General features: G+C 40.7%; 1 protein-coding gene across 3 annotated transcripts in view; it reads left to right on the top strand.

The window, feature by feature from the left end:
* The window catches only part of ctnnd2a (catenin (cadherin-associated protein), delta 2a), a 323,353-nt gene that overhangs the window by 143,404 nt on the left and 162,548 nt on the right, over positions 1-17,401 (top strand). For all 3 annotated transcript variants that reach the window (XM_056248935.1, XM_056248934.1, XM_056248936.1), the window contains one exon: positions 17,220-17,254. In XM_056248935.1, the coding sequence (XP_056104910.1) occupies positions 17,220-17,254 (35 nt within the window). The remainder of the gene's footprint in view (positions 1-17,219; positions 17,255-17,401) is intronic.

Below are 17,401 nucleotides of genomic sequence, written 5' to 3'. Positions count from 1 at the left end.
ACTGTATATATATAAAAACAAAAACAAAAAAAATATATATATATGCACACACAACAAAATAGTATAATTTTATAATTATATAAAATTCAAGAATAAATGTATTATTTAAAGGAGAACTCCGGCGCAAAATGAACCTTTGGTCTAATAAAACATTGGTACCTAGTCAACCATTCTCTGAGATTTGTTTTCATGATAATCGAATGTAAAGAGTTTTATCTCTAAAAACTGTTTTGCATATAACGCTAGTAATGGGGGCATTTAATAAGTAAAAAGAAATCGCTAGTTAATACCACTAACAAGGCTCAAAATAGCCCCACACTAACACAGTAACATAATGAGGGTCCCTACATGCAAAACGAAGCATTGAGAACTTTGTAAGTGTACAGACCGTTTAATAAGAAGATAAAGATAAAGACAGTCCACTTTGTGTATACAGACAGGAGCCATCTTTGGAAAACAGTCTCGACTAATCAAACCACGAACGACCTGCTAAGTGAGCTGAACTGTATGAAGTTCAGTGAACTTTCTGAACTGTATGAATGGCGTTCGTGGTTTGATTAGTAAATAAAATAATAATACAAAAATATAGAAAATAATACAATTTGCTCATTGTAATTTGTAAATGAAATCAATAATAACGTGTCATGCATAAATCTAAATCAATAAACTAATGTGTAACCAAGACTGATACGTCATTATTATGAGGCCTTTTCTTACCACATATAGCATGTTCTGCCCTATTAAATATTATTTAGCACAGTAAACAACGGGGACATTTCCGTGGACAGCTCCAGCCGGGGACAGGCCACTAAATTGCGGATGTCTGTTTACTGTAATGAGTTACTAAACAGAGATAAATGTTCCTGCGGTGATGTGGGCATGTGTGACCATTAGCAACAGGATGTGAAGTTTGAATAAGAAGTTTGAAGTTGAAAGGTTGCCATCTTCCTTTTAAACAAGCCATATAGGTGGAGGAAAACGTGACCCGTTGTGTGAGGTTATGTGTGTGAGACGTTTGTGTTGGGATCAGAAAGGAATATTTTCTCATCAGTGCTATAATGGCTTCTGTTGGGCTATGTGTATGTGTATGTGTATGTGTACGTGTGTGTGTGCAGGCAAATGGAGGCAGACACAGAGCATCCCTGAAGGGTACACAAATAGACTGCCTGTTAGCTGTTTGTGCTCCATTTTGATGGAGTCCTAAAATTAAAACTTCATTTTTCATCTCAGGATGCGAGAAGGCAGCAAAGCAGTCAACCTTGGATTTCCTTCCTCTCCATAAATGCTTCTCATCTACATTGTCTGCCGCATCGTCCTCTTTACACTGTGCAGAGTTAAAGATTGTTTGGGTTTTGAATTTTGTTCTGCAGACAATTGACTTTGTTTATTTGATAATAGGTTCATATTTGGTCACGTCATCAGCTGGTTAAGATGCTTTGTTCAGGACTCAAAAATCAAACATCATAATCACAGCTCTTATGGGTTCTTGTGAAGGCATGTTTCAACAGGTAAAAGTAGCTACTTTTAATAAAAGGTCCAACATATTAGAAATACTTTTAGCTGTTTAGCTGTGTTGCTGTGTCATAAGCAATTGAGTAGCCTAAAGGCCCATTCACACCAAGAACGATAACTATAAAGATAACTTTAAAGTGCGTATGTCAGGTTAAATTTGTAATTATGATTAACTCAAAATAGTTAGGGGAAATACACGTTTGACAAGTTGTTGTATTGTTTTGTATGATTTTCGATACCTAAAGGCAGAATATAAGATGAAAAAGTTCGTTATTTTCAGTACTCACTTAAAACTGCTCCTCCCCCCAAACGGATCGCTTGACGTCATAAGAGGGAGACGTCTCCCCAGGTCGCTGAGAAAGTGAGTTTGTGAGCTGTGTTGATAATTGTACGAGTGATAGAGCGAGAGAATTGGTGATTAGGACATTTATTTATTTAGTTAGCTATTTAAGTTAGGTAGTTAGTTAGGTATACGCAGGCGTATTTTGACAATGGTGAATTACTGCGTTTGTGCTGGGTGCAAAAACACCGTTAAAACCGGTCACAGAGTCCACTTTGTCCCAAAAAGCAGGTCTGTGTTCCGTGCCTGGGTCAACTTTGTTCGGACAAACGCGCTGACTTCAGTGCTGCTTCGGTATCCAAGACTTCGGTCATTTGCAGCGCACATTTCTTCCAGTTTTTATGTTTCCACTGTTCGATCGCGCCCGCGTCTCTCTCTCTCTCTCTCTCTCTCTCTCTCTCTCTCTCTCTCTCTCTCTCTCTCTCTCTCTCTCTCTCTCTCTCTCTCTCTCTCTCTCTCTCTCTCTCTCTCTCTCTCTCTCTCTCTCTCTCTCTCTCTCTCTCTCTCTCTCTCTCTCTCTCTCTCTCTCTCTCTCTCTCTCTCTCTCTCTCTCTCCACTTCAGTGCTGCTTCACACACACACACACACACCAACACCAACATATTCCAGCATTGCTATCTTGACATCGCAGCCTGTTCATTATAGCCACGGTCCACGGAGCTTCAGAGCTAAGGCAGAGCTACAGATTATGTGTCCCTAAATAACCCGCATATCTAACAGTAGTTCCGCATTAATTAATTTGCACACAAGTTTTATTTATTTTTATACTCGTGTATATTCATGCACCGAACGTGACGCCCGTACCGTTTCGGTTCAATACGAATACATGTACCGTTCCACCTCTAAGTTATGCCTATATACACCTGCCCAACTCTCCACTGGTTCTCTTCACACCAGATATTTTCTTCGATAGGAATTATTTAAATTTCTGTTTGGCTCCTCATCTGTCTCACGCCTGGGAGGCTCAACATTGTATGGCTATGGGCCATCGTAGGTTTGAGGGGGATTTTGGATCTCCTTAGACTCAAAACTCTCCATACTTGAATAGAACTTTTTTGGCACGACTACCTCTTCTGACGTCACAGCTCAGCTGTGTTTTAAAAATATGATCTTGACAGAAATGGCTATAAAGCTTACTGTAGGGCAATTACAGTAATAATTTTAATGATAATTACATTTTCACTCAGAGATCTAACCCTTATTTAAAGGGGTCATATAATGGTACATGCACTTTTACAAGTTGATTGTGCTGCAATGTGTGTTGGCAGTGCCTGCACACAACCATCATTTAATGATAAAAATCCATCCAGTGGTTTTGTTTTAATCTCCTTATATGTATTCCCCTGTCTCAAATCGAGCCGTTTCACCGTGTGACGTCACACGGCGCATGACGCCCCTCCCACGATTGTTGATTGACAGCAGTTTCAACACAGACCCGCCCTGAGCGAGCTCTCATCATAGTCCGTCATTGTTGATACACTGGAGCAGAATGGCGTCTAAGCGATTGTGTTGTTCTGTTCTTGGGTGCAATAACAAACACAGAAATCATTTTGATGTTCCTAAATTTGAACCGCTGAAGACGCAGTGGCTGAGTTTTGTTTACGATGGGAATATTCCCCACGATCAACGTCAATGCTTTCATGTTTGCGCGAATAATTTATCGTAGACTTCTTTATAAACGAGGGTCAGTATAAAGCTGGTTTTGCTATGAAGCTGCTCCTGAAAAAATAATCGGTACCAACTATTTATGTTCCCTCTGCATCTCCAGAAGAAGGGAGTGTAAAGTTGTATTAACCTTTATATTAAAGGTGACCTATAATTCAAAATTGAATTTACCTTGGTATAGTCAAATAACAAGAGTTCAGTGCATGGACATGACATCGAGTGAATCTCAAACTGGACTGTTTTCGCGTTCTCATTTAATTCACGTTTATGAAAAACACCCCTGAAAAATGGTCGGTTCTCCACACAATACCGACTGTGACGCAATAGTCGGGATCATTAATATGTACGCCTCCAAATATTTGCATAATGCCAGCCCTCAATGCCAGGCGGAACTGCGCAGCCGACGCATGGCAGTTGCTCAGTGTGGATGTACACATGAACACAAAAGTATTTTTTAGTTCCTTCATCTGAGCCTCTGAGAAACAATGGGTTAATTTTATTTTCTCTGGAAATTTCCAAACATTTCACCGACTGTTTCCTCAACTTGGGCCAATACAGAGCTGGCCTCGGATCGAGCTACCAAGCAACACTTTCTGATGTGTAATTGTTCAAGTTCAGACAGGTAATCTTTCTCTCAAAATCGTTCAATACTGTTTATGCATCAGTAAGTCAAGCCAGTGACTAAAATATCAGCTTCACATCGTTTCTTTTAGTAGGATGAAAATAATCGTATTTAAATTGTGAACAAATTATATACAGAAAGCGATCAAAGAACAATCTTTCCACACAGCGCGAGTTTATCTGGACACTTGCCAAACTCGTTATGAAATCAATGACGCACGTTACTGCACAACGAAGCTCTTACTGTATTTACATCATCGTGTTTGCATTGGTGAAAGCAGAGAGAGTGCAGAAACTGCTTTGCAATGATAAGATCTTCATTCTCGCGATCAACACAGTCATCTGCTCAATGCTCATCACGGCAACATTTTATGTGATGGGAATAGATCTAAATACTTTAAAAACATCTCACGATTCGTTAATCTCGATAGCTGTTATAGTAAAAACGTATAATAGCAGTAGTAAAAGTATTCGGGAGAGAGTTTCACATGTAATGCGTAGCTATTTCACATGCAAGCATGTCAGCCAATCACAGCAGTGGCCGCGGTTACACTGAATCCCACAGCAGACACGCCCCTTCAAACAGAGTGTTCAAATCAGAGGCTAAAAGCAGGCTAGGAAAAATGCCATTTATTTCTAAATTATGATTATTTTTTATCTAAAAAACATACTAACATTATAAGGGTAACCCAGGAAACATTATAAAATAATAAAAAAAACATTCTAGGGCACCTTTAATCTTTACAAATCGCGGGAACAAGTTTTTCATGACCATTAGTTGTAACGTCAATCTGTCAATGAACTAACGTATACATCAGTAAACACAGCGTTCGTGTCTCACTACTCTACCCTGCCAGTGCATACAAAGATAGATCAAAGTGACATTACGTTAACCAACCATTCAGAAACGTCCTGTTCGAGCCTTAATTGTCGAACTTCTTTGCGGCCGTCATCTTGTTCCGGTCCGACTCCGGTTCAAACTGATACGATTGCACAGATGTGTCCTCAAGAGACTGCCATTCTTTCTCCAAAATATACCCTCAACTGTTGTCAAGGCAACACTTCACGTGTGCTGTGTCTAATCGCCCGCAGAATAGAGGGGCGGGGTTTATTATTTAAAGGCATATGCACTGAAACGGCGTGCTGAAAACAGAGCTGATTTTGACCAGGTAAAATTAGTGATTTCTTAAAATACTAATGAGAATTTTTAATACAAGTATATTACAAAGTTTTCATTTAGACCCTAAACATTCATATTAACTTGTACAAAAATGGCATTATATGACCCCTTTAATTAATATATCTAAAAAAAAATGTAACCTGACATACACACTTTAAAACAATATAACTATATTAGAGTCCACACCAACACACTAACATTGTTTATTATGACCTGTTTAATCTTTGAAGGTCTAAGTGCAGCGAATTTTGTCTCGCACTTCTGTAACTGAAGCTGAATTTCCCATGTTACGTGACAGCCATCGTCCCCAACTCACTTTATAGGTTAAGCTGGAATGAGATAAGCTATGTTTCCATCCAGTAAGCGAAGAGAACACAATGTCGTCACTTCCTGATAAACTGGAGCTAAATATCACTAAGAAAAATGGAAGTTGCTGCAGTAGAAGAAGCCACTGTACTGTATATAATAATTTCGTATATAATAAATTACTTGCTCCTCAGAGCGCTCATACCAAACGCTCTAAAGTTATCTTTCTTTCGGAGGCGGATACCTGCTGTTTGGGAACACAGTTGTGTAAGTTCTGGGAGGTAATTATAATAAACCACTTTGATGACAGACTTTGCTCAGGCATTTCAGAACAACCAAAACAGTATTTCAGATGCTGTGCAATGAGATCGGTCTGCTGGTTGGTCCAGTTATGCCGTCCCATCCGACATCGCAAAGTCACGTCTTTTTTTAATGCGCATCGAGAACTTCATTCGGTAAATGTATCGGATAAAAAGTTTATCTGACTCAATTGAGCGCATACGTTTTTATGCACATTTATGTGCATTTTTGGCGTTTCCATCCAGCGTATTTTTATGCGATGTCCCAAAATGTGCATGAAAATAGGTGGATGGAAACAGCTATTGATGGATCTAAGTGGACCACTCTCAATGTTTTGATGGTGCCTGGGAGGCTCAATGTTTACCATTTTGGGGGAGATAAACCAATGAATGGCATTCTAATAATAATCATTGAACAATAAACTGTGTTAATGTATTATACATTAAAAAATCTTACATACTTCACCTTTAATGTCTGATTTTCTCACTGAAAATAATAATACACATATTTGGGTATTTCACATTAACTGGTCCCAGACACAGTGCTCTCAATTTGAGATTTCATTGGTCTCCATTTTTACTAGAAAATACCATTTCTTGAAAAGTGTGTCTGTGCGTGGGTGAGTTTCTTTTGTGTGTGTGTTGGGACCAAAATGTTCCTAGAATAATAATAAAACCTGAAATCTGCTGCATGCAAAACAGGTCTTATTTAAACATGTTTAATAATGAAGAGCTAAAAATGCAAAAAAAAGTTTCTGTAAGAGTTTCAGTTCGGGACAGAACATGAAATTGTTTCCCTACCAACCTAGCCTGGCTAACGTCAGACCACGTCTCATTGACATTGCGACGTGGTCGGGGAACCACATGTTCATTTTCTCGTATTCGAGGCGTGGTTTACGAATGCCCAGAGCCGTTTATTGGGTGCTACGAATGTCTATCAAATGCGCCTGTACGTAGCTCATAGCCAATCGTTTCAATTATACCAGATGACGTATGTAGAGCGACAGAAATTAGACGAGGAAGAAGACGATGGGTCAGAGATTTATTTGCGTTCTAAAGTACTTAGAACAATATCTAAGGCTGCATCGAAAGGTAACTTCGCGTCTGCTGCCATGTTTGATCCATAGGTATAAACAAACTGCTTTGGTGTGTCGCATAGACGTCGTCATCGTCTTGCTGTTCCCTCCTCGTTCTGTGATTGGTCCCCTCGCTGAGGCGAAAATTTGGTCCATGGTATCCAGACTACCTAGCAGCGTGAATAAAATCGTGCTGCGCAAAGGCAGTATGGGGAAACCCAGGCTACTACCAACCGTAGTGAATGGCGAATAAATTTTTTTTTTTTTTTTTTTTTTACCTTGGACAAGGTAAACAATGGCTGTAAATGTTAAATCCCCAAATTTGTGTATGCATTTGTGCACATATTGTCTTTTCCCATGTAGTTCTGTGGATTATTGAAGTATGCATATCACCATTCTTTGTCGATATTGGTCTCCACAGCTATTGACCAATTGATAGGTTCTGTCAATCCCTGTGATACAGATACTTTTAAAGATACAAAGTGCACTATGGCAGGTTGATTTTAATTGCTTGTAAAGGGGCCAGTCGTTTCAGACTTGTCATTATTGCTTTAGCCTGATGCCTCCCTAGTGCGGCGCATGACAGATCTGGGTTATCTGTAGGGTTTCAGGTTCATGTATTTTCAGACTTCAAAATTCGTTTAGGTTCTCCTTTAAATGTTCAAAGTTTTTCTTTTCATCTGTACAAGTCCTTGATTAAACTTGCATCACATATCATAAAGAATTTAAGAAACTACTGGTTAAGCATAGGTATACACTAACTTTTGCTTACTGCTCTGTGTGTGTCTTGCAGTCTTTTATTTTATTGTACCATTTTGCAGGAATGATTGGGAAATGTTGCGAGCCAGACTCAAACTCAAGGTACAACTTGTGCCCTAACCACTAAAAAGTAAAAACCACTGTATATTTCAGTATTTACACCAACGCTTAGCATATGCATACAGCGCATGCATAGCCTTTCAAAGTATGCTCCATTTAAAAATGTTGCGCGGAAATTTGACTTGTGCGCACTGCAAAGTTTTTGTCAAGTGTCTGGGATATTCCTCTCCAGAAGTTATGAGCGATAAAAATGTCTTCATACTTGTTTAAACTGGAGTTGTGGTATAGTTTAAGCACTCATAAACATGGTCATCTATTGTTGTTGCCGTCTCCATAGTTTGTTGTTGGACAGTTTCAACTTTGATCCATTTCTTTTTCGACTGTGAAACAAAGAAACCGAGGCAGTGCATGCAATATTCCTTAAATGCTCTCAAAATTAACACTTACATTTATAGCTAGTAATGTCATCATAACAGCATCTACTCAGTGTACAGTTATGGGTATAGAGACCATGGGAACGCAATGTTAGGCACATTACCCTTTCCCTTCCATAAGTGGGATGCCGTGTGTCAGATTTTCCTAAGGAAAAGAAGTGCCCCTTCAATTGAACTGACTGCAGAAGGCAATTAAAGTGTCTGAGTTAAAGGCCTTGCTCTTATCAAGCATTCTGGAACAAGTCCACTGAATCTAATTCCCACAAAGTCATGAATGAGAGAGTTTGTATCTTATTCAAGACCTCAGAGTGAGTTTTCCAAGATATCCAGCGTTGGCACGCAGAGTCGTTGGGCTTTGGTTGAGTAAAGATACATTTCTTTCTTGTTCGGACCCATCAGGGATGATGGATGTCAATGTTTACACTATAGATGTTGTGGTAATGAGGTTAATATTGCAGTTAGCTCAGTGTGGTGTATGTGTAACGTATGGATCTGCAGTCTTGCGGTAATTGTTATTGATTTAGCTGTGCCATTTTACTGCAGTTGATACGATTATATTTAGCCAGCGTTAATTGTGTCTCATCTTTTATTCTGACTACAGCTGCTTTATTAGATTTGGTGGGGTAATGTATGTTTTATTGAAGGACAACTTTGCTTGGAGGCCTGTGTAGCAGATAGTTATCGGAGCACTGCTAAATCTGTGATGTAACTAGGGTTTTCGAAATGGACCAGCTGTAAAGATGGGTGTAGAAGGTGTACCAATCCATCCAAGTGAATTAGACTCTAATTCTGTGTGGTGTCTTGATGGAGCATAGCCTGCTGTGATCCAAACACACACACACACACACACACACACACACACACTGCGGTCAGTCAAGAGGATCAAGGCACCACAGATGGTTTAGTGCATCAGGCCTGACTGCTTTTATGGTGTCAAGTATTTTCATGGAGAGAATGGCAGAAATGGCATTCCTATGTACTAGGACTGAACAAATAATCAAAATAACATTGAATTTGTGATACTAGTGCAGTTTATTAAACTGTGAAAGACTAACGTTTAGTCGACTATTAGGGGGCAGCCCTAATTATTATTGTTATCTTAATAGTAATAATAATAATGAGAAGAAGAAACGCTTTTTTTCTGAATTATTCAAATTGCTGTTGTGAATGTGATTTTGTCTTTTGGTTCTTTAAGCCTCTAAGCATCAGACATAGAGGTGTTGATTTTTTATCACATTGCAGTTCAAATCGGTTTCATTTAGCACAGATGACATTTAGCAAATCTACATCCCATAATGCACTTCCATTGCCCCGTTTTAACACTTGCATGCATCCCAGCATGCATTTGTCTTTGGCCGTGTGCTCGTTTGCACTTGCCAACAGGTTGCAATTAAAAGCCTTGTCACAGGTCTACAGGCTCCTCAATCATGCTGGTGGTTCTGGCTGCCTTGTTCGCTGGCGTCTGGCTCTGGCGCATCCATCTGAACAGAAGGTGTGTGACAGCATCTCAAGCTGAAATCTGCTAGGCCACGGAGTTCGTTGCGTGTTAAAGCCTCTTGGAAATGAAACCGCAAGCCATAAGGAGTGGAAGTGATTTGTTGGTGTGATGAAGTGTGCTTGAGAGACAGGCTATTTCAAATATTGGCCTGCTGTAAAATAATCAGCATTACATAACAGTTAACACTGGCCTTGCATTCGATTGGCTGAGAAGCTCTCCAATAGAGTGTAACGATTTTCTGAAAAGGAATGATCTAAATTGTGACGCAGAGTTTATGCTTTGATGTAATTTTTCTCTCAAACGTTGACAAAGCAACAGGACAAAAAAAAAACATTCCTATCGAATCATGCCAGACGTATTCACACGGGTTTATTCGTTCCTTCCGCACACGATTATAAATAAAGTTTTATTATTAGAACCATTTCCCATTCAAACAAGTCAACATTTTTATTATTCAGACTCCAGACTCATGCATTATTTAAAGTGAAAAAATCTGTATAAACAAGCTGCTGAAAAATAAATATTTTGTCAGCTGAGAACTTTCTCTCCCGTCCTTCACTTTTGAAATGCTTAGTCTCAAACGTAAGTTCATAAGTAATTTTTCCCCAAGCGCACTAGCTCTAAACATCATCATGGGGTTTACGTTAGGGCCTTTCACTAAACCCCTTTGCAGAACTTGATGTACGTGTAGAATTTACCATCTCACTATTTCTGAAGAAAAGTTTTATATTTCTCTCAGGTTAATACAGCATACTGTAGGTATGAAATGTGTTATTTCAAATAAGTGCGGTTCTTTTGCACTTTCTATTCTATTCAAGGAATCCTGAAAAATGTTTCACAGTTTTCACAAAAATATGAAAATGAAAATATGAATAAAGAACATTTTAAAATGTGTTAAAATTGAAAACGGTTATTTAAATTGTAATAATATTTCACAATATTACTGTATTTTTTATCAAATAAATTAGTAGGGAGGTTAAGCCCAAAAAATAGGCCTTTGACTTCAAGTCATGATGCAAAGGTCTCCTTTGGTATGGAAGTACCTTAGGGTCATACAAATACATTTATCCTAAGACACAAGTGAGATCACACTTTGTATCAGAAATAAACATGTTTTTTCAAAAATGGCCGCCAATGCGCCGAAAATACTCTAGAGCCCATATCTTTGCTTCTGTTATCGCTATAATGACCAATTTGGTGTCAAAGTATACATTTTTGGGGTCAAGGAATCCAATAAAATTGGTTTCAAGTTTAAAAAAATAATAATTTTCCCCATACCATGACAATTGGGGGTAAATATGCACATTTCACATAAAAATAGTCATCAGAGTGACTTTACTTATCTTTTCGTTCAAAAACTTTAATTTTGTATTTAAGCAGTGCAGCTACTTCTGTACATTACATTTGTCCTAAGTAGCATGAGATTTCGACCAGTCAGGAGTAGCCTATAGCATATCAGTTCCTGCAACAACACATCCCATCTGTACCAGGAGCTGTGACAGCTGTTGAAGGTCAGAGGTGACAGGTTAACACTTTGAGGTTCGTATGACTTTCTCATTTAAATAGAAAAATGTTTTTAATGTTAGATAACTAATAAATAGCTAGCTAGTTGACTATGGAAAAAAAACCTTCGAGGGAAAACCTCTTTTCTCGAGAATACTGAAGCCAAAAATTATCCTTATAATTTGTATTAATTTAGAACACACTTGCTGCAGCTAGCAGACCTAGGCGAGGCAGCTCGCGCGCCTATTGGATGCTATGCGGCAACTGCTGCAACCTATCGAGGCACTGCTCGTGAGGTAAGCACCAATGAGTGGGCGTGTGGGGGAATGGGCGTGGCTTATGCCTATATAAGCCAGAGCTCGATAAGATGCTCCTTGGTTTTCATTGACTGAAGAGAAACCAGATGGTAGCACAAGCACGGCAGGGTTACACAACACTCATTCCCTCTTCTAGAGAGAACTTCCAGGTTATAGAACCCTATAAATGTAGACAGAGAGGCCCAGCCTGCCGCCATACAGATATCGTGAAGGGAAATCCCACTGGACCAGGCCCACGAAGAGTCATGCCTCTAGTGGAATGAGCTCTGACGCCCAGAGGGCAACGAAGGCTCTTAGATGTATAAGCCAGTGAGATAGCGTCCACTATCCACCTGGAAAGGCTATGTTTCGAGGCAGCTAGACCTTTAGATCGGCCACCAAACGAAACAAATAGCTGTCCTGACCGTCTGTAAGCAGCCGAACGTTCCACGTAAATTCTAAAGGCCCTAACCAGGCAAAGGAGATTCACGTCAGACTCGCTGTCAGATCCGAAGAGAGAATGTCAGATTGAAGAGGCGGTGGTACCAGTACCAGTCGGTCGCCTTCCAAGGTTTCAGAGCTGCGACCCATTTCTGATTGACCCTTAGGCGAAACAGATCGGAGGCCCAAGCTCGAGACGGCACTCGTGCTTTCAGCCACCACTGCAGTGGGCACCGTCAGCTGGAGTACTGATGATGATGAGGCCACGAGGCTCAGCATTTTCTGAAATCTCTTGAGCGGGACTATAGTGCCGCAATGTTCAGTATGCGCTCTGGCGATAGTCGCGCTGTCATTGACAGCGAGTTCAGCTCTGTGCCCAGAAAGGATATTTCCTGGCTGGGGGACAGCGAGCTCTTCGCCCAATTGACTGTGAGACCAAGATTCTCAAGGTGTTCGAGTAATATGGTCCTGTGTTCTATGAGCTCTGAATGAGATCGAGCTAGAATCAGTCAATCGTCCAAATAGTTCAAAGCTCGCATGCACATCATAATATACAGGATGCCAGGGACAGGCCGAGCGGTAGGTCTGTGTATTGATATGCCTGGCCCTCGAAGGCGAATCTCAAAAATCGCCTGTGACAAGAGAAAGTCAGACTCGCTGTCAGATCCACAGAGACTTGTGCTCTGAAAGGAGTGGCAAGTACTTTGGGGACATAATCATGTCTTGGTTTGAGGATGACCTTGGAGTCATTAGGCCCAAACTCAAGGCATGACACACTAACAGAAAGTGCGTGTAAGTCACCCACCAGCTTGACTGAGGCGATAGCCACCAGAAAGGCGGTTTTCAATGAGAGATACTTAAGGTCCACAGACTGTAGAGGTTCGAAAGGGGCACCCTTCATGGCCTCCAGGACCAAGGAAAGGTCCGAGGGGGGGCGAGGAGGGTTCATCCTTCTAGCTCCTCTGAGGAAGCGGACTACATTGTCGTTCCTACCCAGTGACTGGCCATGCGAATGTTTGACAAACGCAGCAATAGCCGCCACATATACCTTAAGCATGGATGGGGATCTATCCTTATCCAAGAGCTCCTGTAGGAACGAGAGAACCTCCGACACCCCACAATCGTGTGGATCCAGGTTGCGAGCTGAGCACCGACCTGAGAACACTGACCACTTGGAAGCATAAAGCCGTCTAGTAAAGGGCGCTCTAGCTTGCGTAATCGTGTTTAACACTCCGTCGGGGAGACTGACGGGTACTCGTTGATGGCCCACACATGCAGAACCCAAAGCTTCGGTCATGGGTGCCAAATCGTACCCCCGGCATGTGAGAGGAGATCTCTCCTCAACGGGACAGACCACGGAGGCAAGCTCTAAAGCTGCATCAGCTCCAGAAACCAAACTTGGTTCGGCCAGAACGGAGCTACTAGAAGTACACAGGAACCGTTCTCCCTTATAGGCTTGATTACCTGTGGTAACAGCATGATCGGAGGGAAAGCATAGAGAGGGCGGCTGGGCCAGTGATGGGCGGCCCAGTCGCCAGTGATGGGCTTGGCCAGTGATGGGCGCTGAACCCATACAAGGATGCGTTCTGCCAGTGCATGAAGGTTCTGTGATCTCAGACTGCCCTGGCGATTTATGTAGGAAACCACCGACATGTTGTCCATGTGGACAAGGACATGGTGGCCCTTTAGAAGGGGAAGGAAGAACCGCAAGGCGTTCTCGACCGCCTTCATCTCTAGAGAGTTTATGTGCAAGCTCTTTTCTTGGCTTGACCACAGGCCAAAAGTCAGTCTGCCCTCATAGAGGGTGCCCCAGCCCGAATTGGAGGCGTCTGTCGAAACCACTATCAGTTTAGAGATTACTCCCAGGTTTACACCTGTCTGATACCAGTCGACCGCCTTCCAGGGCTCCAGAGCTGTGACACAGTTCAGAGTTACCTTGAGACGTAAACGACCGGATGCCCATGCTCGACGCAGGACCCGCGTCTTCAGCCAGTGCTGTAAAGGGCGCATGCGAAGCAGACCTAAACGAAGAAATTATTAAGTTGTGTGTTTGGCATGCGTTTTTTAATAAAAAATGGCATACTTCACCTCCAATTGTCATCTTAAGGACAACATTATTGTTTTTTAGTCTTGGAACCTATTTTAATGGACTCCTTGACCACAAAAATGTACCCGTTGATACCAAATTTGTCATTATAGCTATAACAGAAGCAAAGATATGGGATGGGCCTCTCAAGTATGGTCGGCGGCCATTTTTAAAAAATGTGCGTATATAAGATACAAAATGTGATCTCACTTGTGTCTTAGGATCAATTTATTTCTATGGCCCTAAGGTACTTCCATACCAAAGGGGACCTTTGCATCATGACTTGAAGTCAAAAGTCACTTAACCGCCCTACTAAATGTAACTTTGGTGTTTGGTAAGCATAAGAAAAATCATTTTTAACAGTATCTTACAACTCACTTAAACCTAACCCAAACTTTAAAAACATTGAGAGTCGTTGATGCTCGTATAGTCACAGCTCGCATTGTGTGAGAGTCGAGTCGAGTACGTGTGAGAGTCGAGTCGAGTACGTTATGAGCACTTCCCGATAATTTTCTCCCGATAATGTTTTTAAAATTTGGGGAGTCGGCCTGATTTTGACTAGTGTATAGGCTGTCCTCTATTGACAAATCATACACAACCACGTCACATAGGCTAGATCTATGAATATTATTATAGCCCAGTGGCTGCAACCCTACAGGATGCTCAAACACACACACACACACACGCACACAGTTTAGTGTGTTTTCTAAAGCCATTTGGTTTACGAGGGCACGTTGTAATACCCATGTCATTATACATATTTGAGTCCTCAAAATCATATATACAAGAACGCACACAAATACACTCTCTAGTTGTTTTTGTTTAAATGAATGGCTGTGCTGTTCTCTGCTTTTCACCAAATCATTTGCACACTTATTATTATTATTTTTTATCCAAAGCTATAACAGCAGCAACATTCAAAAGCTCCGGTCTCCGTGTTTAGCCCGAAAGTTCACATGATGTACCGCCAGCTCGCTGTGATGTACAGTCGTGCCGTGTACCAGCTACTTTGACAAGATTATCAGGTTAACTGACTCGTAACCTGTGCAATGGCTCAGGACCTCCCGAGTGTCCAAACTCGCACAGTGTATGCACTCTTTTTTTGGTATACAAAGAAAAAAATTTCAACTTTTATTTACCCACCCCCAATAGATTCACTATACACATGAAACAGCTCTTCTGCACTGCGTCGACGCATCTTTGTGTGTTTTGAAGTGTTTTCATGCATACTCTAATGGAATTCTCCTGCTACGCCGTCTTCCGTGACCGCGCAGGTTCTTCTGCTTTCAGAAATGACCCGGACGTCTTCCTTGATGTTTATATAGTTCACAGCAGCTCTGTCCCCTTAGTCCTTGAACAAGGGCACACGCTGTAAATATCTACTGTCACTCCAATGTCACCCCAGTCGTTTCCACTTTTTTTAGATATGTATTCCCAATGCCTGCTGTTTAATGCAGCCCTAGGATAGGCTGAATGAATAAATGGCCATGATTGTCTGACGATGGGGGACAGCGGTGGGCAGCAGAAGAGTTTTCCATAGGGGGTAGGACGTTTTGCTGGTAAACACACACATATTTTTTTCCATGGTGCCTTGTGCAACGATCTACTGCTGATAAATTGACTTTTTTCGATGCAGGAAACCCTCTAACAGTTTGTCAGGCTGTCGCAGCAGAGGATCATGGGCCACAGCATGCTACGCCTGAAGGCGTCTATACAGTAGATGGGCAGTCAACCGCAACAGAGCTGATTTTAGCCAACCCCATCCCTATTCTCTCCCTTTCTCTCTCTTTTTCCTTCTTCTGGCCCAGTCAGGCACCGACATTATCGATCACGGGCCGGGAAATCCAATATTCTGCACCAGTCTCATTCACCACCATTTGCCTGTACAATGTCATTTGTAATTCTTTCTCAGTGAATGGGAAATCTTTATAATAATGATGGTCTAAAGGGTGGGAAGCATTATCCTGGTTAACCTTTGATGATCCCAGATCTGGGAGAGTGGGAAAACAAATCTGCATTTGTGTGAAGTGACACCCTCAGCTGTAGTTTCCTGTCAGCAATGTTGTGTGTTATGAGAGTTGTTGGGGGCTGCACAATTATTCTCTTACATCTCAAATCTACTGTATCAGGCGGATAGAAAAAAAAAGGCCTCATACTGTAAAAATGAAATCACAAAATTAAGGTAATTGTTTGCATGGCTTTTTGAGTTTAAATGTTGTAACTAAACTCAATATGTAATGTTGATATCACTTGAAATCTGCCTTCATTGTAAATATTACCTATTTGTAAATATAAGATTCTATGCAAATGTCTCTCTGCATGATGATTAAAGTGTTCAAGTCTATTAACATTAATTGTTAAAATGTCAAATTCGGACCTAAAATATAGTTTTTAATAAGGAACAGACTCCTCTTGACGTCACAAGAGATATTTTAATACTGTTTAATACTGTCATATTTTTTCCCTATAATTTCTTAATGACAATTTTATGATTGGTTGATTATATGATTGGTTGAAACACTTGTGCATTGTCGTCATGGATTTTATAGCCTACAATGTAGAAAACAAAATGATCACAGAATAAGGCAGAAAATATATTCTATACTGTAATTAAAGCTATCAATTAGCACTGCATTATTCATATACTTTATCGTTATGAAAATACCCCAAGATGGCTTGAAAAACGCACATAAACCATATATTGTCGCAATCGTGTGTTTATTGTCTTGACGTTCCATCAGTCAAAATGTTTCTTTTTATTCAGCTAAAGCGATAGCTGGATACCTTTGTCCATATAAGGGATTTCCTGGAACGTCTTAAGTCATTACTTCTAGGTGTCCGTTTTGGACTTTCTGCGAGAGAGCGCCTTCCGGCTTCCAGTATGAATGAAACACACATTACATGACAGTGTTTAGCGCTCCATAATTCTCACATTTCCTCCTTTTTGGTTAAGAATAAAATGTCAGGTCATGCATAGAATATCTTGGCTTTTTGAATTTAAATATAGATTTATTCATTGTGCCATGAAAACATCTACGTGAACACACTTGCCCGGAAAAAAGTGCATACGCCCATGCTAATGTGTGAAATGTGATTGGTGAGGAAGACTTTAATTCCAACTGTGTTCTTTTTCTACTTTGCAGTTCAGCCGATGAGCAGTTTCGCTGGAATACCCAAGGTAAATGTAATTTTTTTTAATGATTTGCACAATTTTGCTGCCAGGCTTTTTCTTTTTAGGGGGGAGAATGCATTCATAACTAGAGTGAATTAGTTGTGCTGCAGCATACAGAATCATTGCATCATCTTTATGAATTTCAGTATTCAA

Source organism: Rhinichthys klamathensis, unplaced genomic scaffold (assembly GCF_029890125.1).
Source record: "Rhinichthys klamathensis goyatoka isolate OS25496 unplaced genomic scaffold, OSU_Roscu_1.1 h1tg000059l_1, whole genome shotgun sequence".
NCBI classification, from domain to species: Eukaryota; Metazoa; Chordata; class Actinopteri; order Cypriniformes; family Leuciscidae; genus Rhinichthys; species Rhinichthys klamathensis.
Note: the sequence above shows the minus strand (reverse complement) of the source record. Positions and strands in the feature narration are given on the sequence as shown.